The sequence below is a fragment of the Monopterus albus genome, unplaced genomic scaffold, assembly GCF_001952655.1.
Source record: "Monopterus albus unplaced genomic scaffold, M_albus_1.0 scaffold46.1, whole genome shotgun sequence".
In the NCBI taxonomy this organism is placed as follows: Eukaryota; Metazoa; Chordata; class Actinopteri; order Synbranchiformes; family Synbranchidae; genus Monopterus; species Monopterus albus.
In genome coordinates this window covers 1,269,225-1,291,492 of record NW_018127926.1, presented here as the reverse complement: position 1 = coordinate 1,291,492, position 22,268 = coordinate 1,269,225, and the positions used below count along the sequence as shown (strand labels likewise).

General features: G+C 40.2%; 2 protein-coding genes across 3 annotated transcripts in view; one reads left to right on the top strand and one right to left on the bottom strand.

The window, feature by feature from the left end:
• The window catches only part of serpini1 (serpin peptidase inhibitor, clade I (neuroserpin), member 1), a 19,431-nt gene extending 6,000 nt beyond the window's left edge, over window positions 1-13,431 (bottom strand). The window contains exons 1-3 of the mRNA XM_020600350.1: window positions 13,388-13,431; window positions 12,290-12,396; window positions 504-785 (exon numbers count right to left, since the gene is read on the bottom strand). Coding sequence (XP_020456006.1) covers window positions 504-785; window positions 12,290-12,396; window positions 13,388-13,416 — 418 coding nt within the window. The 5' untranslated portion in view covers window positions 13,417-13,431. The remainder of the gene's footprint in view (window positions 1-503; window positions 786-12,289; window positions 12,397-13,387) is intronic.
• Window positions 13,015-22,268, top strand: pdcd10a (programmed cell death 10a). Of its 2 annotated transcripts, none has more exons than XM_020600351.1 (9): window positions 13,015-13,159; window positions 15,814-16,007; window positions 17,086-17,139; window positions 17,908-18,025; window positions 18,549-18,675; window positions 20,540-20,618; window positions 20,714-20,796; window positions 21,143-21,264; window positions 21,430-22,268. In XM_020600351.1, the coding sequence occupies exons 2-8, from the start codon at window positions 15,918-15,920 to the stop codon at window positions 21,222-21,224; spliced, it is 633 nt and encodes a 210-aa protein (XP_020456007.1). In that variant the 5' UTR covers window positions 13,015-13,159; window positions 15,814-15,917; the 3' UTR covers window positions 21,225-21,264; window positions 21,430-22,268. The 2 variants fall into 2 exon arrangements, with proteins under 2 accessions (XP_020456007.1, XP_020456008.1); XM_020600352.1 differs by lacking the exon at window positions 13,015-13,159 and adding an exon at window positions 13,181-13,392.

Sequence of the window (22,268 nt, the reverse complement as noted above, 5' to 3'; positions counted from 1 at the left end):
ATACTCCTCGTGGCGATTAAACTTCATGAAGTAATGGAAAAATACACTTGCATTTCCTCTTGGCAAATACTTTCTTCCTTCACTCACTAATGTTCCTGATCAGAGATGTAACTAAGTACATTTATTCAAGTACAATTTTATGGTATCTGTGCTTTATTTGAGTATTTTCATTTTCTGCTACTTCGGCTTCACTACATTTCAGAGAAAAATATTGTTTTGCAAATAAGATTTATAGAACAAAATACAATATAATCATAAGGCTTTATTGATCCTCTGTGTAAAATTCTCAAGCTGCCTAGCAGTGCTATGAGTACTTTTACCTTTGGTACTTTAAGTATATTTTTCTCCAAATACTTCTGTACTTTACTTAAGTAACATTTACAATACAGGACATTTACTTGTAACAAAGTATTTTTACAACATGGTGTTCCTACTTTTCTTTAAGTATCTGGGTACTTGTTTCAACACTGTTCCTGAAACCGGTGAACCTGTGTCTCTCTCACCAGGCAGTAGGTGGCTGAATCCTACAGCCTGTCGTATCTCCTCCAGCGATGCTCCCCTGGCTCCCAGCTCCACCATGCCCAGGGCTACAGTAACACTCAGTGGGGAGAAGATGATGTTGTCCTGACCCCCTGCTGCCTGCAGCCGGTGGTACAGTCTGACCGAGAACTCTGATGTAGTGTCCTCCGGAATGTCAGCCGCCCGGCAACCGTAGCCCGGCAACAGGATGGAGAGGAGGAGGAGCGGGGACAAAACGTCCAGGATCAACATCGCAACACAGAGCACTGAGTGCAAGAGGTGACATGTGGAGCGGAAATGGTTGGATGGGCAGAAATATAATGTGATGATGGAGGGGGGAAATGAGAATGGCAGGTGAATGAAGGAGTAAAAATATGTTTGGAGGAAAGAGAAAGGGTTAAGGAACAGGAAATGAATGATTGGAGAGATGGAAGGGAGGGGAAGGTGGGAGATGAGTGTGGAAGGAAGTATAACATGAGGATGGAGGAAAAAGAGATGCAAGAGAGAAAATGATTTGGGGATGAACCAGAGCCAAAAAAGGGAGAGGAGGATTGAGGAGGAGGATGAGGAGGAGAGAGAGATAAAGGCAGAGAAGATCATTGCATAAGAGAAAAAAGGAGTTGAAGGATGAGGATTTTAGAAAGAAGAGAAACAAAGTGAAAGTAGACAAAGCAGGGATATGGGATGATAAGAAGAGAGCAGACGGCCACAGAGAGACAGAGACAGAGAGAACATGTCAGTTGATTGTTTTGACAAAATAAAAAATGCATTAATAAAATAGAGCCTGTAACAATTATCCTACTTTTACCAGAAGTATACATGTGAATCCAAAGGGGATTCTATTCTGTATTCTGTATTCTATACAAAGACCTTGTTAAGTACTAGAAAACTGTTTAAGTAGAAAACAAATTTACGGGTGCAAGTGAATTCTGGGAAGAAACAGAATAAAAAAGAAAGAAACAAACAAAAAAGGTGAAGCACACACATGAATATACCACCAGCAAGAGTTAAATATGTGCACAGTTGTAGAAATAAAAAGCACAGTGAGGTGGAGAGGAAGAACAAGACGCAGCATGAGAGTATACACAGTAACTACTGCACAGCTGTACTGCTGGCTGCAGTCAGCGTTGCTGTTCAGAGCACATCTGCTAAATGAGCTCATGCATATTTCATGACCATTCTTATCATCTTGAGTTAAAGCGGCTTCTTTACTGCAAAATCTGCCTAGCTCTGTGTGTGTGTGTGTGTGTGTTTGTGTGAGCCTTTATATGTGAATGTCACCTTCTTTTTCATCTCCCTATCTTCAGCAACCTCCTCCTCCCTCTCCAATCGCTACTTTCCTACCTTTTTTGTCTCCTTAACCCTCTTTATACTTTTTAAATTGACAAGGGATGTACACACACTGCACCATCCCTCTGGTGCTGTTGTCAAGTGATAACTATTGAGGACAGACAGAGTCACAGATATTTCTTTTGTTGTTTGTCTCTCTGCTGCACTGTTCTCATTATACAGTTTTTATAAAAGGATTCAATTAGCAGTCCCATGCAGGGCTGGAAACTGCTGGTTGCTACTGTACATTACGTGTGAGATGGCAAGTGACTGTGGCGACAATGTACCTGGTTGTCAATAACATTAACAATGGCCAGTAGCCAGAAAGTGCCCCATCCTGCTTTGTCCTGTCCTTTGCTTTGCTCTGGCATGCAGCAAACTATTTACTTTCCCAGAATAAACTTGTCCAACTGGAGGGATAAATATATATAATTTACAAGTTTAATAATGAGGTTTAATTAATAATCTGAAGATTTACATCTTCAGTAGGAGCAAATGGGGCTGAGTGTTAAAAGTGCATCGGGAAGTCAGACACTGTTGAGAGACAGACTAACACAGTGTAGGTTTTGATGGGATTTATTGACAATAACAAAACAAATTGATTACTCCTAAAGCAATGCCTCCTGAATGAAAAGGAAGAGTGAATGCATTTTACAATTAAGTGCCACTGTTATAAACTCTTAAATGTGATTCCTCCTTCTCCTGCAATCCACACATCACCACACATCACTCCTGACAGTCAACATCTTATCTTATTTGTTCTCCATCTCTCAATACTCTGACAAACTACTTTTGACAAGCGTGGCACTGACCAAACTAAGACTGGTTACCTTCTTCTCATTTGTTGTGAACCAATCCATTGGGGGAGGGATCTTTCTGTGAGCTGATCTCAAAATTTTCTGCTTCAGTTGGAACAAATGGGCCGAGAACAAGAGACAGGGAAGTCAGAAAGTACTGAGAGACAGACTAATGATGTTGGTGTCATGAGATTTGTTGGTAGTAACAAAAACAGAGAAAATACAGTCTTAATGTTCTGTGTGCCCATTTATCACATCCAAAAAGTGCCCAAAAAGGAAATGAGAGTAGAAGAAACTGAATTAAACTGTTTGATAGAAATGCTGTAAGATATTTAATCTGATTATATACAGTATATTATGTTACATTGACTCATTCAGTAGGAGGATGGTGCATCGAGCTGGCATGCACAGAAATTGTGGTTAAAGCCTCAGAAACAGTCTAGTTGCATTAATAATGTGCAACTTTTAAACAGGAAAATCATTTGAGGGAACAAGCCTGATGTACTGCAGTTAATATACTGTTTGTCACATGCGTTCACCTGCTCTCACATGCTGCGTTGTGAGTCAGACATTGTAGAGAGTGTGTGAGAGAGCTCCAGAGAGAATAAGAAAGGCCGAGGGAAATGAGGGGGCGGCTGGCACAGATGTAAATGCAGGTAATGTTCCCGACCTTCTGAGCTGTGGGAGCTGAACTTTTCTGGGACAGACAGTCCCGCTTTCTGTAAGGAAAGACCCAGCCATGCAGTTAAGCCAGGGAAAGTCGTGTAGCCCATCACTGTGTGTCCACCTGTGTGTGTCTGTGTGCAAGTGTGAATGTGTGAGCGGGCAATAACACCATGGGTGGCTGGCTTTTACTTGTAACAGTGACACCATTCTGACCTTTTGAGTTGTGGCACGTTGTCTGCAAGAGGATCCCACACTTTGTCAGTCTGGCCATTGATGACAATGAACCCAACTCTGGCCCCAGCATGCCTCCCAGGTAAGTAGAGAAATCCAACACCTAAATGTACACCTAAATAAAATGTTTTCTCGTGACTAAATAAACTGAATATGTTGAAAAATCTCTCATGGTTTAAGTTGCAAGAGTGTAATCCTGACAACTTGACTAATTTCGTGCAATTAAACTTACTGGCCTTTAAAAGCAGCCTTTAATATCTGTGGGTAATTCTAAGACAGAATAGAGCAGCAGCTGACATTTTGACAATTAAAACGTGACGTCAACCAAATCCACAGCACGTACGTTAATCCTTACCGCCATTTAAATGCAACACCTTGAGAGAGCATGCTTCAGTAGCCAGGGGAATTTATCACACATGAACATCCTCATTCATGGTTTAAATCCACAGGTTCACACACACACACACACACACACACACACACACACTTTGAAGTACACTTTTCCACATACACCTCCAAGCCAAGGTTACCAAGGAAACCTCAGGTGATGGGCATTTTCATGAGCTGACAGAAAGGATTTTTACCCTAAAGGATAACTTCTTCCTTCCATACACGTAGAAAGATAAACTCTCTTTCCCCCTTTTTTATACACAATACTCAGCATTTTCTGTCCTACATAACTCTGACTGCAAACTCTCTTCACACCAGCTCTGGTTTGTCTCCTAATGCACTCTCTGACACTGCCAGGTACAAACACATGCATGTTTCCTATAGAGTGCTATAGTAGTGAGTTCTAAAACCTGGAACTGAGTTAGCATTTTTGCACTTCAGGTCCCCTCACCATGAAGTCTGTTTTTTTTAATGGGTCTTTGGTTAGAAGCCTGAAATAAGTTTCATATTTAGTTCTACTACGTCAGTAAATACCCCACTTGTGGTTTTCAATGCTTTTACGTGTCTTAAAAAGGTGGTTGCTAACAAGTGGGTAAATGAGGCTACAGACACTGTCTGGGATATTAAACGTCATCATGCTGAACATGGGGACTCATCTGTTCACTAGTCCGCCTTTACAGGCTCATCACATTTAAACTCACGCATTTACAAACTATTCTGATGGACCCAGCCATGATCACTAGATCAGGTCACGCTGAGACAAAAGGATTTTGTAGAACAGGAAAGTGAGCTAAATCAAATTACAAGTTGGAAGCCGTGGTGGTGATGTTGAAGTTGTGGGACCATGGTGTAGTTAGCCTAACAACAGCTTTTCACTTTGCATTTGGGCTTCAAAATTCATAAACAGGGTGATGCTATCTTCTGGGCTGGCTTACTAAAAAAAACATTATCCCTACAACACCCTATAGACATACATGCAGTACATTGGCTGCACTCAGTAAATTTGCAAAAGCAAAGCAAGCTCTTGCTCTCCTTGATTCCTTTGGAAGTGTCAACTACAACACGGCAGCAACAGTATCTTTTTCAGCTCACATCACAGTACACTGATTCATTTAGCCTCTAAGTGCACTTCCAAAATGCGGAAGCTAATAGGCATTTTGACGAATTCTGTGAAAGTACTAACATCCTGTTTCATCAAGACCTATCCCTCTGGGAATAAACGGTAGAGAATGATGACTAAGATTATCTATGGCCTAGAAACACTCTGAACGTCTGTGATGGTTACTCCGTTAAAACAGCAGTGTAATCTGGCACGAGTTCAAAATGAGTATGTCTGACTTCTACAGGGCTTTGCAGTACAGAGATAATGGAGTGTGATTATCATTCATGAGTTTTCCTTGGAAGCACTGTAGCATCCGCTTTCTTATTGTGGTCTTGAATTGAGTAGAAGGGAAGGGGACACATGCACTCTCACACTGAAATGATCAAACCTACACAAAGCATTAAAATATCTCTGAGTTTTTCACTTTCCCAGTTTGATTAGACACCTGTTTCTCACCTTTCGCTCCCCTGCTGACATGGAGCTTCTCAAGGCAGAGCAGAAAATTAACACAGGGAAGCTGCAATAAAGCCCACCACCAGGGTAGAGCCTTTAACTCGGAATTAAACTCCTATGACAGATCGGGACTCCCGTTACTGTGCACAATAAAGTGGATCCAAGTGGATATGGTAGCTCCTATGCAAATGCAGCTACATGCATAGTAAATGGCTAGTAGTGTATCTCATCTAGAAGCAAATTTTGGTCCCCGGTCACACTACTGTCCATGTGCATCTCAATATCATAACCATCTGACAGTCTTCTTATTTGCACTACTGTCACTGATTGTACATGGTTTGAGTCATAGCCTATTAGGTTATGCTCTTTAGTTTTATCCTAATCACTTTGATTTAGTTTTCTTATTCTTTTTATTCTATTTTTACTCTTTTATTATATTTCCTAAATGGGATGGCATTCAAGGCATTCAATATTAGGCGAGAAAAATGGTATTTAGATTTTCTCTATGTCCTGCACATATAGTGAATTGACAACAAAAACCTTTGATCTCGATCTTGATGTTAACAATTTTATGCAGTCATCGGTTCCCACTTAATCTGCCATCAGACTCCTAAACAGCTGACTCAGGATCTACCTCATGTAATTCCATCTGTACCAATTACATGCTCATTTTGCACATGCATAATTGCATTATATTCTGTTCCTGTTGTATTTTTATTGCTTCCCTCACCTGCTGCTTTAAAGTGCCTTAGACTTGTGTTACTATTTAGATTTGTGTTATTGCTCATCTACTTTATATTTCACTTGTATTGTTGTGGCATTCATGTGGACAGCAGAGTAAGAATTTCATTGTACAGGGAAACCCGTTTCTTAACTGAATGAATGTCACTTTCAGCATTTTCCCATTTAGGGGTCGCCACAGTGAATCGTCACACTGACGACTCTCATGTTGACATTTGGCACGTGTTTTTACGCCGGATGACCTTCCTGATGCAACCCTAACTCTGCATATGCCAAATAAACACTTTGACCTTTGACCTAATATGTGTTGGGTATTGTTGTTTGGTGTGTGTGTGTTGGGGGGGGGGTCTAGGACCCACACTTCCTCTTTCTCTGCACGGATCTCTGCACGTTTAACCAAACGTTAGGAGTTAACATTAAAGTTTAGTTTGCAAGTTAATTACTCAACGATTTCACGAAACCGGAGACACACATTAACACCATTTTGCTGCCCGTACATCCACTGACGATCCTCTGAACGTGACCAGATGCATTCAACAGGACAGGTGTGATTTTTAATTATGCTACGTATTCAGCAATATGCAAGGCTCCCACTGTGATCGCTAAAAGAACTGTGAATTACCAACAGATTACTTTGGATATCTCAAAAAACTAAAACCCTCGAGAACACCATCTCTCTTTACAGGTCAAAGTAAGTGTACAGTTTATAACTTTAATCCCAAACCATAAATGTGAGACATAAACTGTGCCATCAAAATAATTTTCCACATTGTCTGTTTGTTAGCTAATCTCTGATTTACAAAAAAACCCATATTAATCCCTATCTGACCCCAGAAACACACACACTTTCCTGGCTTGCATACAGTTTAATTACATTTTATATAGTAGTCATGAACCAATCATCTGTGCCTTAGTTTTTTTAAAACTTAGCTACAGCTCCTCTGGTCTTCTATTTATCTTTCAGAGTGAGGAGAGAGGAAGTGATGGAGGGCAGGATGAAGTGTAAGACCTTTCATGTGCATGGTAAATATCAATTTATCTAATGATGTTAACGATTTTATGGAGTCATCGGTTCCCACTTCATCTGAATTTCTAAATATTCCATTTTGTCTTATTTGTTTCTTTTCAGGAGTATGGTGGAGAGGAGACACCAAAAAAGAGATATGAATAGAGGAGAAAATGGAACGGAAATAAGCAGACGGCAGAGGAGAGGAGGTGGGGGGTGTAATGACATATGAATACTTGGAAGTGGTCAGTATAATTTTATTTGCTTTAATTACATTTGTAGTAATTTTTTAAAATAAATATATAGTAGTATGCCCTGGTCCGGTCACGGCCCCCGCTGGTGGGCGGGCCTGTGAGGTCGCCCCTCACAGATCTCCCCCCTTCAGTGTGTGCGTGGCCGAGGTCCGGTCAAGACAGTTTCTAAATAATAAGATACTACTTAGTTTTTTCCCTCAGATTTTACTGTCCAGTGCAATCTGAGCTGACTGGATCTTAACTAAAACTTTACTAATCTGAACTAGTGCCTGTGTTAGATGTGATAAAGTTTTGTGATGTGATTTATTTATAACCAGTAGCTTGTAAAGAGTTGCCCAGTGACAGCAACTTCGGGGTTGGTTCATTTACAGCATTTAATTTACAAAGTGGCCAGTTCAATTGATTAAATCTAGTCATGCATAGCGAATCATAATCAAGTGTGAAATGTGTTACAATTTTTTTTCTGTGATTGAGAAGGCAACACACGATATGTGCTGTTATAGTGTTGGTGAATGAAACATGGACTGATTCAAGAGACCCAGAGTTAAATATCTAAATACCACAGTCCCTTTAAAACAGTATCGCTTATAGGGTACGCAGTGTTTGATTTGTATGGCAATCTCCCATCTTTCTAGGATTTCTGGCACACCCACGACACAGTGCTTGGGATTTCTAGTGACTGCTGTGGGTGTAGCAGTAGTTCACCAGTGCATGGCAAACTCACAGAAACAACCTATTCTGCAAAACAAAGCAGTAATACTGGACACTCTGCCAAAAAGCTGTCAGGTGAGTGCACCAGCTGACAAATGAAACTGGGTACATTTATTCAAGTACTATACTTAAAGTACATTTTTGAGGTATTTGTACTTTACTTCCATTTTATGTCAGTGTCACAGGTTCCCAATGTCTCTGAGTTGATAGCTGTTTGTCCTGAGATTTGTCCCCAGCATTCTACAAAAACATACAAATAAATTTGTGCAGAAAAGCTTTTATTTTTTATTTCCTCTCCCATCATCTCTTCAGCTTTATTTATAGTCCGCTGGTTCCTTGTGATGGGAAGCACTCATACATTTTTTTTGTTAAATTTGGGCTTTTTAACCTTTATTTATAGTGATTCGTGAGGAGGCGGACAAAAAACAGGGTAGACAGAGAGCGAGTGGTGGAGACCTCTGACAAATGTCGGTGGCCGGACTCAGTCCATCGACCTCACGCACACAGCATGCTGCTGGGCACATGGTGCGCCGTGTCATAATGACTGAGCTACGGAGGGTGCTGCAGAACAACTGGTACTTCTGTACTCTTATATACTATAAGTAATTTTTTGAATGTAGGAGTAGTATTTCTACTGTGTTTTATAGGCCTACTGGCATGTTTACTTAAGTACAGGCTTGGTGTAGCCTATGTCTTCCACCACTGCCTATTTACAAGGCTTAAACTAGAAGTCTAAGAACATGCTAATAGATATGATTTTACAGTATATGTGATGCAAAGAAGTGTCTTTGATATATGAAATTTAGGATATGTGACTAACAACAACTGTTCTACTTTTAAATTCTACCCCTGCAGTTTATATCCATTCCTGTGGCACACAAAATTACCTACAGTATCTACAGCCCATCCTCAGGTCAGCACCATAGCTCTTTCAGCCCCTTATTAGAAAATGACATAACAAGCTATGAAACCTGCCTGCAGTCCCAGGGTGCTCACTGTACACTCCACAGAGGGGAAACAGAGGTTAACAGCCTTTTATTAATCTCTGCTAACAGAGACACCCGGAGGGAGAGACACACACACACACGCAGACAGATAAAGAGGTATAAATACAGCCAAACAGACTGAGAGAGGAGAAGCAAGATGAGCGGAGACAAAAACCAACAAATACGAGGAAGACGTGGGTAGAAAATAAGCAAAAAGAGAGGAACAAACACAGAAAAGCAGATAGACAGTGGCAGGGAGACAGGCCGCTTCCATGCAGATACCAGATTTGGTGCTGAACCTAACTGGCTCCCCACACGCTGCCAAGACAACAGTGTCTCTTTTCCTTCACTGTATCAGAAAAACACATGCAGGCACACATACACTAACAGCTCCAATGCTGCGGGAGCACAGTCAGGAGGTTTGAGCTGTAATTGGATCGGCCTCTATTTGGGGTCAGCGGGAAAAGTGAAAAGGCTTTTTTTTTCAAAAGGGCTAAAGACCATAGAGACACTGGAGCACCGGAAGGGTCATTATCAACTACTCCTCTGGGGGAAAATGTGTGCGCGCGTGTGTGTGTTCGGGACGGTAACAGAAGTAAGAAAGGGCGACGAAGTAGGCGATGCTGATTAAGAAGTGACAGCCAGGTGATGAGGCTGAGATGGAGACAGCAGGAAGATGGCAGGGTGAAAATAAGGGTGTCTGAACTGTTCACACACTGAACTGTGATTATTTGGTTTGCTTCAGTGGGTGAAATGTTAGCTAGCGAACAAGTATAAAACAGATTGAGATATACACAATGATAGGGCCAAGTGAGACAATTAGCAGAATAATTCAAATTGATTTGGTATTTGAGCCATTCACCTACAGCTATAGAGTCTGCACAAGCAAAAAAAAAAGGCTAATCACTGAGATCTCGCTCTCTCTTTCATCTTTCCTGCTTTTACACTGAGCCCACCCCTCAATGCCACCAATCAGTCAACAGATTGATTCCACAGTGTGTGCATGTGTGTGTGTAGTTTTTGTGAATAGTTGGTGTGAGGCACTTGAAAAGACTGTTGTGAATTGGCAGGTCCTTTTAATTTGTACAATTATGAGTTGGGTTTTGTTGAAAATTTTAAAATCACTTGCAAGAAAAAAGTAGTTTGAAATTTATTGTTTTTCAAATGTTAAAAGTAACTTAATATCAATGTGGATGTATTGGTTTAGGATATTAACAATTTGCTGTTTTGCTACAGTTCATTTCCATCGTGTTGATTTGTTCTTAGTATCTCTCTGATGTAACTCCTGACCTCCTTCTCTGCGCTCACCCAGCCTCCTGTCTGGCCAGATCCGAACTAATCCCCCGTGTCTTTGCTGCAGCAGAATGTACAGGGGACATTGTACCGCTTGAGTGTGTATGTGTATCTGTGAGTTTAATTAGAAAGTGAAGGGAAAAGAGTAAATAATGCAAAAGAAAATCAGCTGTAAATGTAATGTATAATTTAAACTGTCACACTACTCTTTAATGTGTGCTTTTTTGGGTCAGAGTGAATTCCATTTCTAGGAGACAAACAGTTTTTCATGGTGATCACTGTCAGCCTTTTGTTCATTTTCAGCACATTTAAATTCAGTAACCACGGACAAAAACATATTTCATGGCAAAGACAGATTCAGCCTTTCTCTTAATTTCATACTGTTGGACACGAGAAGCTTGAGAGAATATCTGGTCTAGGACAGACAGCTGCAGAGCTCCCGGTATTCAAACAGCATAATGTAACTGACAGAAACGAATCAAGACTCCCGCACATGCACACACATAGATTTGGAAGGTTATGGTACAGCACACGCTCACAGTGTTCAAACCCAGTCTTCTCCCTTCCCTACTTGTGTTCTTTCGCTAGACTAGATTTGAAAGACATTTAATTATTGAAATGCAATTACTGCAGCGTTCAGTGGGAATAGGCAGAACACACACACAAGCAGCCACATGGTATGGGGGGGATGCAGCAGGCTATATATCAATAGAGATTAACCAAATGATTCAGATGCATATTAATACATTTTGATTAGGATGGAAAGGGATACAGCTTTTCTGAATATGGAGTTGATAGAACTATGGGCCTTATATGAGGACTTGGAAGTCATTTGTTGCAGAGATAATGAGACATCAGAAACACTGAATTGTTTATGATTGACCATGTTTTGGGATTATATCACTATCACATAATAAGATATGTGACAATGGACAGTCTTGGTAAAAACATTCTTGTAAGGATTCATAGAGTGTAGTGCACAATGACAGTGGTAAATCTGTAATGGAAATGTACTAATATTGGTTTAGGTCTGTATGGTTTATTTGCTACTTTAACAACATTTTTATAAAAAAAAAATGGAATCATCAAACTGTTTTTCCATCAGTATCTGAGACACCATGACATTTTTACACATAAATACATCATTAAATCTTTAACATACAAAGGATTTCTTTCCCGAACCAGCAGTGGCCTCTGTTACTATATGAATTTTCACCAAAACCACGCACATACACAGACCTGCTATGGAGGAATAACAAGTGGTGTGCGTGTTTGTGGGGTGGGGATTGGGTTGGACCGGGCTACTACAGCCTGCCTCGTTAATTCACACACATTCACTCACTGCGCCTTTGCCTGTATTTCAAGGACAAGAAGCACACTGCAATCCCTAAACTGGTCTCAGAAAAAAAAAACTGCTAAAGGGTTCAAAACAAACAATGTAATCGCAGACAGCGGGCAAAAATAAACAGCCTTGGGTACTGGACACAAGGCTTTATTCAAATAGGCTTAAGAAATGTTTGGGTCCAATGTGCGTCTCCATCTGTCTCCTTATTAAAAGCTCACACATGTTGACTATAGCCTCGTAATCCTGTTATACTATTCCATAAAAATGTCCCGATTAGCCTGCATCTACACATTCGTTCACCTTCCTAAAAACAATTTTATGAAAAACTCAGAAATTAAACCTTTTATATGGGAGATCTTACAAAAGCTGACCAGCTGAGGTTTATCTTCCAAATTGGTCATTTCGATAAATCAGTATAGGCTTTGTGAAGGAATCGGCTGTAGGTTATGTCATAAACGGCTCTTACCGTTAAACGGTGTCAGGTAGAGATGGATGTGTGCGGTCTCTGCCTCTGCTGCTCTCCTCCAGAGCCTCAGCTCGCTGCTTCTTCGGCTGCCGCAGACCACGCCCCCTCTACGCCGATTGGTCAATTGAAAATCGACCCAAGCATATTGAAGTGAAACGAAATAAATAACTCGGTCTTGTTTCCGTAATTGATTCTACGAATATTAAATGTAGTTTACCTTTTGACCCTCCTTCTCTCGATCTTGTGGATCACTAAAAGTATGTTACAAATACACTGAGTTGTACAGCTCAGTATTTTTATTCAACTTATTTTATTGCACCTGTCTCCATCTGACTGCCCTTTTAGCTTCATAGCGGAACTTAAATTAGCCCGCAACAACGGTTAGCATATTCAGCGAGTACAAAAGTGTGTTGCAATTTATTCGTTTAGATTGGCTACTGTATGTTGAAACTGGTAGAAAACTATCTTGACATAATAGTTACAATGCAACCGTTAATTTCATGCACTTAGGTAACATCGTTGTTGTTGTTCTAACTCTAAACATATTTTCTATATATCTCAGATATTTTTATATATTGATCATTCTTTACAGTGGATCAAAGCAAACATGGTCAATGGGTGGTACTTGTTTCTGTCAACGAAAGTTGACATACGCTACCTGTACCTGTTTGGGATTTGTAGTCTATTATCGTGCCCATTCCGCTACAAAACATGGAGGAGACGTACTGAAAGAACTACAAACAGCCTTTTGGCTGATAGCAACGGAACAGCTCCTAACACCGCCTACTCCCGTTTTCAACTTTTGTCAGGCAGAAAACTTCCTGAATGAGACAACAACCACAACAAGAAGGAGCTCAATAGACTGTTGGGGTAAATAACTACCTGCGCTTTATATATGTTTTACAGTACCGTTGTGTTTTTATCAGATACTCAGCTAGCGATATAACACTGCAGTAGCTTAGTTAGCTAAAGGTGGAGCTGGTCACCTGCTGTCGCTAATCTCATGTTAGCAGGCTACCTGTAAGTGCTAGTTTTTTGTCAACATTATCCGCGTCCCTGCTGTCAGTTTTGTATTCTCATCACGGGCAGCTGTCTCACCGCAGGTAAGTGTCATGCTGCAAATCCATCAGAGAAATGAATTTCCGGTTAGTTTAGCTAAGTGGCAAGCTTGTTGAGGTACAGCGCTTATGGCTTTATAACGTCACCTCTCACTCTCAGTTGACTGCTACCACAAAGACTGGTGAATTGTGTATTTATTAAAACTGGAAGAGTTTTTCAGTGGCTAGTGCGCACCACAGAATTTCAGGAACAAGTACAATAATTTGGTTCAACATTACAACTACATCAAAACTGTGATGCTTGACCCAGGGATGGATTACCGAACGGGCCAAATGGGCGCAGGCCCAAGGGTTTAGGGGGGCCAGAGCCTCGGTTGAAGTGACAGTTAACATTTTTGTTTGTTGTTGGAAAATCAAATAACTTGAAAACGATACAAGACAACCATAAAGAGGCACAAAGTTAGTGCACAGACACACACAGCTGCAACAAATAGAGGGACTGCAAAGAAGTAAAAATTATTACAAAAGACTCAAAACAACTAGACACTGCAAATACATGCAAAACAATCATAAAGAGACACAATGACAAAGCTCCATAGTAGGAGAGGTGGGGGCCTTTTACACATCTGTGCCCAAAATAAAAAAACACATATGTATGTATTTTAGTTCATACAACACTATACAGTATGAACACACACACACACACACACATATAAGATTTAACTTTGACCCCATATTGGGCCAAGAAATATCCTGTCCAAATTGAATATAGATTTGGCATTTCAATGTTTATATGTTTATGTATTTGCCAGCCCTCTGTGATTATTAACTGAATTATTAAGAATCTGGCTGGATTAAAATATGTTTTTAACATTATACGACAATCATAATCCCAGTCAGCTATTGATAATAAGAAACACTATCCCACTGGACCCATTTGTTTCCATAATGTTTGTTTTATATTAGGCATCAAAAGGCAAATTAAAGCTTGTAAAAAAAAAACAAAGTAAAGATCCCTCTGATAGCTGGAGATATAGCCTCACGTTGTCACATCAGTAGATGATGACTCACTGTAATCACACTCAGGAGCAGAGACACGGTATGTAGAGTTTGTGTCCTTGCTTTTTTGTAAATGCTCTGTTGTGTGATGAGTGTGATGAAAAATGACACCCTGTTAGATCCTGTAAAGGCGTCATAAAGCAAACATTGGTAAAAACTAGTCCTGAAGGTGCGAGATACAGGTGTGAGCGGACAACACACAACACAGCGTATATCTGCATCTTGAAGGATCCCTCTGTCAAGCTCCTAAAGTTTGCTGATGATACAATGGTCATTGGTCTCATCCGAGACGGTGACAAGTCAGCCTACAGACGGGAGGTTGAGCAACTGGTCCTGTGGTGTAGCCGCAACAACCTGGAGCTGAACACGCTCAAAACAGTGGAGGTGACAGTGGACTTCAGGAGGGTGGAGAGGATCACTGCAGACCCCTCACACCCTGGAAACAATCTGTTTGAACTCCTCCCCCTGGACGGCGTTACAGGTCACTGTACGCCAAGACAACCAGGCACAAGGACAGTTTCTTCCCTCAGGCTGTCACCCTGAAGAACACTTGACCAACGACAGTATGACTGGACAATAACCCTCAGTGCAATACCTGTGATTATACTTTGTACAGATTATACAGATCCGTACAGGTCTCTATTTTGAAGTACTGTATTTTTATTCCTATTTATCTCATTTCAGCGAGCATTCCTTTGTCTGCATTGTTTACTGCCTGTTTATACTGCTTATTTTGCATTGTTTGCACTGTTTGTTGCTGTTAATACTGCTTATTATGTTATATTACACAGCCTTATGCTGGTTTTGCTGTTTACTTGCCCCTTGCATGGCAATATGTACATACAGTACACATTGAGAGCCGATGCACCAGAGTCAAATTCCTCGTGTGTCCGACACACCCGGCCAATAAGGCAGATTCTTGTCGTAGATATGTCTCTTAACCACCCTGATTTACTGTTTCCCTGAAGCCAAGGTTCTATCACATTTATATTGTCATTACAGTAATAGTGTTGGAGAGGGTGTTCTTTATATATGTGTGACACACACCAGTTTTGGTGCCCTTGCACCTATTGGAGCAGTGAACATTCTCTGCAGTAGTGTGGCTGTTCATACAGTATGTTGATTAGTATTGAACGGCCTTCTGGAAAGTAGTACACGAGATTTTATGACATATAATAGAAAGGAGTTGATGCATTGCTGGAATAATTATGAAAACAAATTTTATTCATTTAACCAACTTCCTGTCCCCTCTATTCAATATATGAACATCTAAATGCCACAAATTTAAGTATGTAAATTGATTTCTGATTGTAACCATAAGCTTTTGCTTGTTCTCCTACTCTCTCATTTCCATCCACCACCATCCATCTCTCCCTGTTCCTTCACCTGTGCTGCTCTCTTCTTCAGGTTCTTGTCTGCTCCCATTCTGTCAGTCCCAGTGAGTGATTGAATGCAGTGGAACTGGCATCAGCGGACAAGCACGCACACAAAGGCCCATTGATTGGTCAAGGATGAACACGGAAGACATGAAGAATGAAGCCGACATAGCCTCAGTAGTTTCTATGGCTCTCTACTCTGTGATGTATCCTGTATTTAACCAGGTAAAGAATGCAGAGTTTAAGCTGAGGTTAAAAAAAGGGAATAAACAAAGCCAAGATCTGAGACAGAAATGTGGAAGACAGGTTATTCTGGGTGGCTGTGCATCCCTGCAGGTTATGTTTTTCCATAATTTTGATAAGTTATGTACGTAGACTTGTGTTATTATTATATTTGTATTCACATGTTCATTTAAGATCCACACCATAGTGTATTTAATATTTTCTAGTTATTGGCTTATTCTAAAGGAATCTATAAATGCAAATGGTACATGTCCAAATGCTGCAACCAATAAACTACGCAGGCATATACACAACACAGGAGTGTCAAGAGGTGCTGTGCAAATGTTAAGTCAAAAGTGACAAGCCAAAGAAAATCAATAGACAATATTGTATGCGGTTGCACACACTTGAAAACAGAACAGCGGGTTTCATTTATCAGGCAAATTGCATATCAGTTTGTACTGAAAGCAATTTAAAATCTACATCTATGCTCTTTACGTGGCAAATCAATAGGTCAAACACACACGCACACACTTATGGTGCAGGACAATTTCATATTGTGCAGGAAAGTAAAATTTTTTTTTTTATGGTGGCTCGTGGCTTTGTGGCACTGGCCAGTTCCATTTCCCAGCCCTCTGTCTCCTTTCTTGTGTGTCCCCTCTCCAACTGTGTTTTTGTATTGTTTTGGTGAAGCCTGGTAGGACTTTGAGTTTTGAATTTCAAACTTATGCAGTGTGCAAGTTCAAGTTTGAAATAGTGACAAGCTCTGTAATACCCAAACAACAGTTTGGAGGATTTGAATAGACTAAAATTCTCCTGCAGTTTAGATGGAGAATACAATCGGATGAACTCAACACAGCTTTTTACATTACAACAACAACACACTGCTCTTCTATGATAGTGTAGGATGCCTGGCTTGTATTGACTTTGTGCAGAGTTATTTTCCAGGATATAAGAGGAAGTGACGAGCTAAGCTGTGTGTGTGTGTGTGTGTGTGTGTGTGTGTGTGTGTGTGTGTGGTTTGCGGTTTGCGCTACTGGGCTGATATTGTATGTGTTTGTCTGTGTTTTATAACTTGCAGTTGGAGCAGGTCAACTTAGCAGCAGCACAAACCTTGAGAGCAGCCTTTATAAAGGTAAGAAATTCTTTCTTTTGTTAGTTTATGCTTTGTAGAATGAACTGCCATCTTGTTTTTTGTAATGACTCTGGCGATGCCAGGGATGGAAGAAGTACTGAGATTGTTTACTTCAGTAAAAGTGGCTATACCACAGTGTAAAAATACTCTGTTACAAGTAAAAGTCCTGCATTCAAATTGTACTTGAGTAAAAGTAAAATATACTTCAAGTAAAATAATTCATTATGCAGAGTGCCTCAGTTCACAGTATATCACAGTATATCACGTTATTGGACTATAATTATTGTGTACATCACAATTAATGCTGCAGCTGGTAAAGGTAGAGCTAATGTTAACTACTTTATATGCTTATACTTTGAAGTACTTTACATACTGTTGGGTAGCTTGTGAATTTCCCACCAGGTATCAATAAAGTCTTAAGGTTATAGTGTATTTTGTTTAATTAATGTCAGTCTGAAAAGTAACTAGTAACTAAAGTTATCAAATAAAAGTGGTGAGTCAAAAGTGCAATATTTTTCAGCAAAATGTACTGAAGTTGAAGTATGAAGTAGCAGAAAATGAAAATGCTCAAGTACAGTACAGATCCCTCACAATTGTACTTAAGTATAGTACTTGAGTAAATGTACTTAGTTACTGTTCACCTCTGGTCCATACCTTTACTTTCTAAATTATGTTAAACTATCAACATTTCTGTTGATTTGTGGACTTGATAAATTTCTGTGCCACAGAAGATGAAGGCTGACTGTGATTGAAAACTTCTGTTTCAAGGCAGAGAAGGAGAACCCAGGTCTGACCCAGGACATTGTTGTGAAAATACTGGAGAAGAAGAACTTAAGAATCGGCTACAGTGAGTCACTACTTCGCATGGCCGCAGCTGACGTGGAAGGTAGGATGCTCAGTGAATGGTGCATGCAAAGAGGGAAGCATTACTTGCAGTAAATCGGTTATAAAAAAGCACATTAAAGCACATATCACATTAGCCCAACTGTCCACTGGGGGGAGCTGTTTCTCCACAAATGGACTCCTCACACAACTCTCAAATGTTCTTTCCCTTCTGTCTGTAATTTAATTCCTTGTGCCATGTACAGTGATTGATGGTAGTAATGAATTCACATGCACACATTTTGGATAAACATACCTCCTGCTTAGCACAGCCCAATTCAAACCTTAATCCTGCCTTTGTGTAACAAACTAAACACTGCCCCTTTAAAGCACGTGTATATGTGCACACACATATAGTTGAGCCGTATTCTTTTACATACATTTGCATTGTAGATGGGATTTTCACATGTGCCACCTTTTATTAATTTTCATTTCAGTGTCACCTGTAGCAGTGTGCATGTGTGCTGATATACCAGTCACTGAGGGGATTGGCATCTGTATTTTTCTGTTCTTCTTTGTGTTGTCAGAGTTTGTGATTAACAGGCGAGAGCCAGAGTTTCAGGAGCTAAACGAGAGGGCCCGCGCTCTGAAACGCATCCTCAGCACCATCCCAGATGAGATCGTTGACAGAGTAGGCTTCCTACAGACCATCAAGTAAGACAGCTTAGTGTGTGTGACATACACCAGGTTTAATTCTACATAATATAATGAAGGCGAGTCAGCATGAGTTGAAGATCTTTCACTAGTTTAGGGGAGTTTTGAGGTCAATCTGAGTTGACACAAACACCCTCACAGGTACACTCCAGACATGTGACATCTATATAAATTAGTAGTTGAGGATGAATAAGCACAGACTGCACAAACAGCCCAGTGGTCAAATTCATGCGAATAACAAGAGGTGAAAATTAACATGCTCTGATCACACCATGAGTTGAAACAAAAAATAAGTCGTTTGTTCTACTGGTACACTTGTTGTTTGTGTGCTGTATATAGTAAGTGAACAAAACAGTGGGAAGAGTCATTGCAGTTGATTATTGTGTTCAAATTGAATTTTACAGTAATTGGTCAAAAATCACTTACAGTATTTTAATATAAATACTTTTAAGTAGCAACACAAGGTGAAGTGAAATCAAATCAGGTAAGAGATCCAGTGCATTGGAATGTATATCAGTAGCCCCTCGTTTCCACAGGATGTGGCTGTGACACGGTCACCGGAGGCGACCGCTTCCAGATTAGTCAGTGGTTGTGATTCCACTGGCTTGAGCTGCGTTCCATCCCAGATGCGTCTCTCCGCACCGCTTCGCTAAAGATATGCATCTAGTCTATTTTTGACAGATGCAGGTTCTGGGATGCTTCTGACAAGGTTCGACCCGCCAATCAGGCAGCGCTAGTTGGTCATGGCCTACCAACAAGTCGCATCCCAGCATCAACCGGCACTGTATGCAAAACATATGAAATAATTATCAGGATGAATTTTTTTAACAACTAAAACAGCCACAAAATTTTGATCTGTGCTTCATAATAACTTAACTGTAACTGTTAAATTAAATTGATCTGTTAACTGTAGTCTGTGTCTGAAGGCTGCAGCACAACAAAGTGGGAAATAAGAACAATGAACACAATTAAAACAGACAAAAATAAAACTATTTAACTACAAAGCTTACTTACCCGTTGTAGAAACTCAAAAATGATGAAAAATAGCCTACACATAAAATCAGCATCACAACAAACACCCAGTGAGGGATGAAATACAGAGGACGGATCAAAACTGCACCAAAGACAGAACACAACGCAGCTGCGTCCGGTGGAAATGAGGGGTAAGTGTTAGAACATATTCTCAACTGAATTGGCTTTCAGTCGCATGTTATTGTCATCATCCATTGGGACTGGCTAAGGTGTCATGACTTACTGCAAGTTTAGTAATCAAATCATTAAAACATACAACCCAAACATGCACAGATGCTGATCTTATTATAAGACATTTCTTTTGTTATGAAACAATGACACCTTACCATACCTTAACCTTAAAACAAGTCTTCGTCCTAAAATGTAACAATTTATGTCATGGGATTTGTCTGCTAAAAGGAAGGCGAGTCCCACAGTGTGGCTGTGTAAACAGATTTATGTCCTCACAATATGAGTAATTCAAGGCCAGTGTAGAAAGAAAGAAAGAGACATTTCATTTTCTTGGCCCACTTTGCCATTATTTTGATCGAATTCAATTCTCTTAGTGAGTCACTGCTTAAGTTTCTTACCCAGCGGACAGCTTAGAAATCAATTCAAAGGGAATGCTAAAAAATGAAAGTTATGAAACGGCAGATTTCAAGTGCATACAAGGGGGAGAAAAGTTGAAGGTGAAAACGTTTGTGAGAATAGGCTGGGGACGAAAGGGAGACAATGCGTGGGATCAGAGAACTGCAGTTTCAGGGTATTACTGCCTGATAACGACAGACAAGTTCTGATATATTGTTTCTTAAAAAACCCCTCATTTGTGTGTGTGTGTGTGTATCACCCACAGAGACATCGCCAGTGCCATCAAGGAGTTGCTAGACACAGTCAATACTGTGTTTAGGAAATACCAGTATCAGAACAGACGGGTAAGTATATGCATGAAGGAGAAAAACTACATACATACAAGCACAGTTTCTGTGAAATAAGTGGAGCTGAAAGGCTGTCTGTATTCATTGGTTAGGCACTGGAACAGCAGAAGAAAGAGTTTGTGAAATACTCCAAGAGCTTCAGCGACACTCTCAAAACCTACTTCAAAGATGGAAAGTATGACACTGTTTCTAGTTTGTTCTCTGTTTTAGGACGTTTCTCGCTCAGTTGTTTTTCTTTTTCTGTCTTGTCTCCGGTTCTTTTTCACATGGGCACACACCCATCAGCACATTCAGCAGTTGTACACACACGCACCAGCGTGCAGACATACTTGTGTATGCACACACACACACACTGACCCATTTCCTGTGGATTCACGCTGGTTTGTGTTCTCTGAAGCCTGACAGTCTCCACACCAGCCAGATCAAAGTGTTTCCTGGATCAATCCTAATATTGTTGCCATGGTTTCTTTGCTGTATGATTGACACACATGTCCTTGTGTCTCTGTCACGGTTGTTTCCAGAACGATAAACGTGTTTGTCAGTGCCAACCGGCTCACTCACCAAACCAACATGATCCTGCAGGCCTTCGGGACTGTGGTGTAGCAGCCTGAGAAGACACACAGACGTTTCTATTAGAGCAAAGGTGATAAGAGGATTTGTAATCATTGAGGACATTTTATTATTTTAGGCTGTATAATTTATAGGTCTGTAGCTTTGTGGGACAATCAGGTAGTTTGAGTTTCAAAGCAAATCAGGTTGACACTAATTTCCAGAGATTTTTAACTTCCTTTTATGTTGTTCTTTTCAGATTCATGAGTCAATACTTCATTATATTTCTCTCTATATTCATCCATCCATCCATCCATTATGTGTACCGCTTACCCTGAATAGGGTCGCAGGGGGCTGGAGCCAATCCCAGCCGACATTGGGCAAGGCGAGGTGCACCCTGGACAGGTCGATGTTCAGTACTGTGTAGGAAAAATTTGATTATGTCTCATGTCCTTAAAAGATTGGGAATTGCAAAAGTCTAAAAAAGTTACAGTTAAAGTTCATTTTCCAAGCACATTGCCACATATGTGGACTTTAGCTTAATTTTCATTTCTGCTTGTAAAAACATACAGTGGTATCTGTACCTGGCACTAATATGATGTTCTAATTAAATTTGATCTGATGTTCAGATGCTGTCAGGAAACATATGGGAAATTTTAAATGGAGACCGTTTTGACGGTTTGCTGTCTTTGTCCTGTTTTGTTCTAGTCTGTGCTGCTTTACCCAGTGCCTACAACCTGTCCAGCTCACGAGCTGGCTTGTCCTTCTTTTCACTTTAGTTACAGAAATATATGTGAACATTACACAGACTGCCGCATAAAGTAACACATGCCCTTTTTTAATGTAATGAAAAATTGGGGTGAGGTTTTGTGTATGTGTCATGGCAGTTTTTTTTCCCCTTGCAATTTTTTTCTTGTGAGCCTCTAAAATACTATCTACTTGTGATTAACCGTCACATTTTAGAGCTTTACTGTGGAGATGTGTGTGGTTCAACTTACAGTATGAATGCCATTTTTTTTCTTATGATTTTTTTTTTTGAGTATTCAGAGGGTTTATGTATTTATGTCAGTCTACCATAAAAAATAAACTTTGGACTTA

Coding starts and splice junctions, on each gene's coding strand:
- pdcd10a (XM_020600351.1), top strand. CDS start 15,918: ATGAACACGGAAGACATGAAGAATGAAGCCGACATAGCCTCAGTAGTT. Junction 16,008..17,085: donor TGTATCCTGTATTTAACCAG/GTAAAGAATGCA, acceptor TATAACTTGCAG/TTGGAGCAGGTCAACTTAGC. Junction 18,026..18,548: donor GGCCGCAGCTGACGTGGAAG/GTAGGATGCTCA, acceptor TTGTGTTGTCAG/AGTTTGTGATTAACAGGCGA.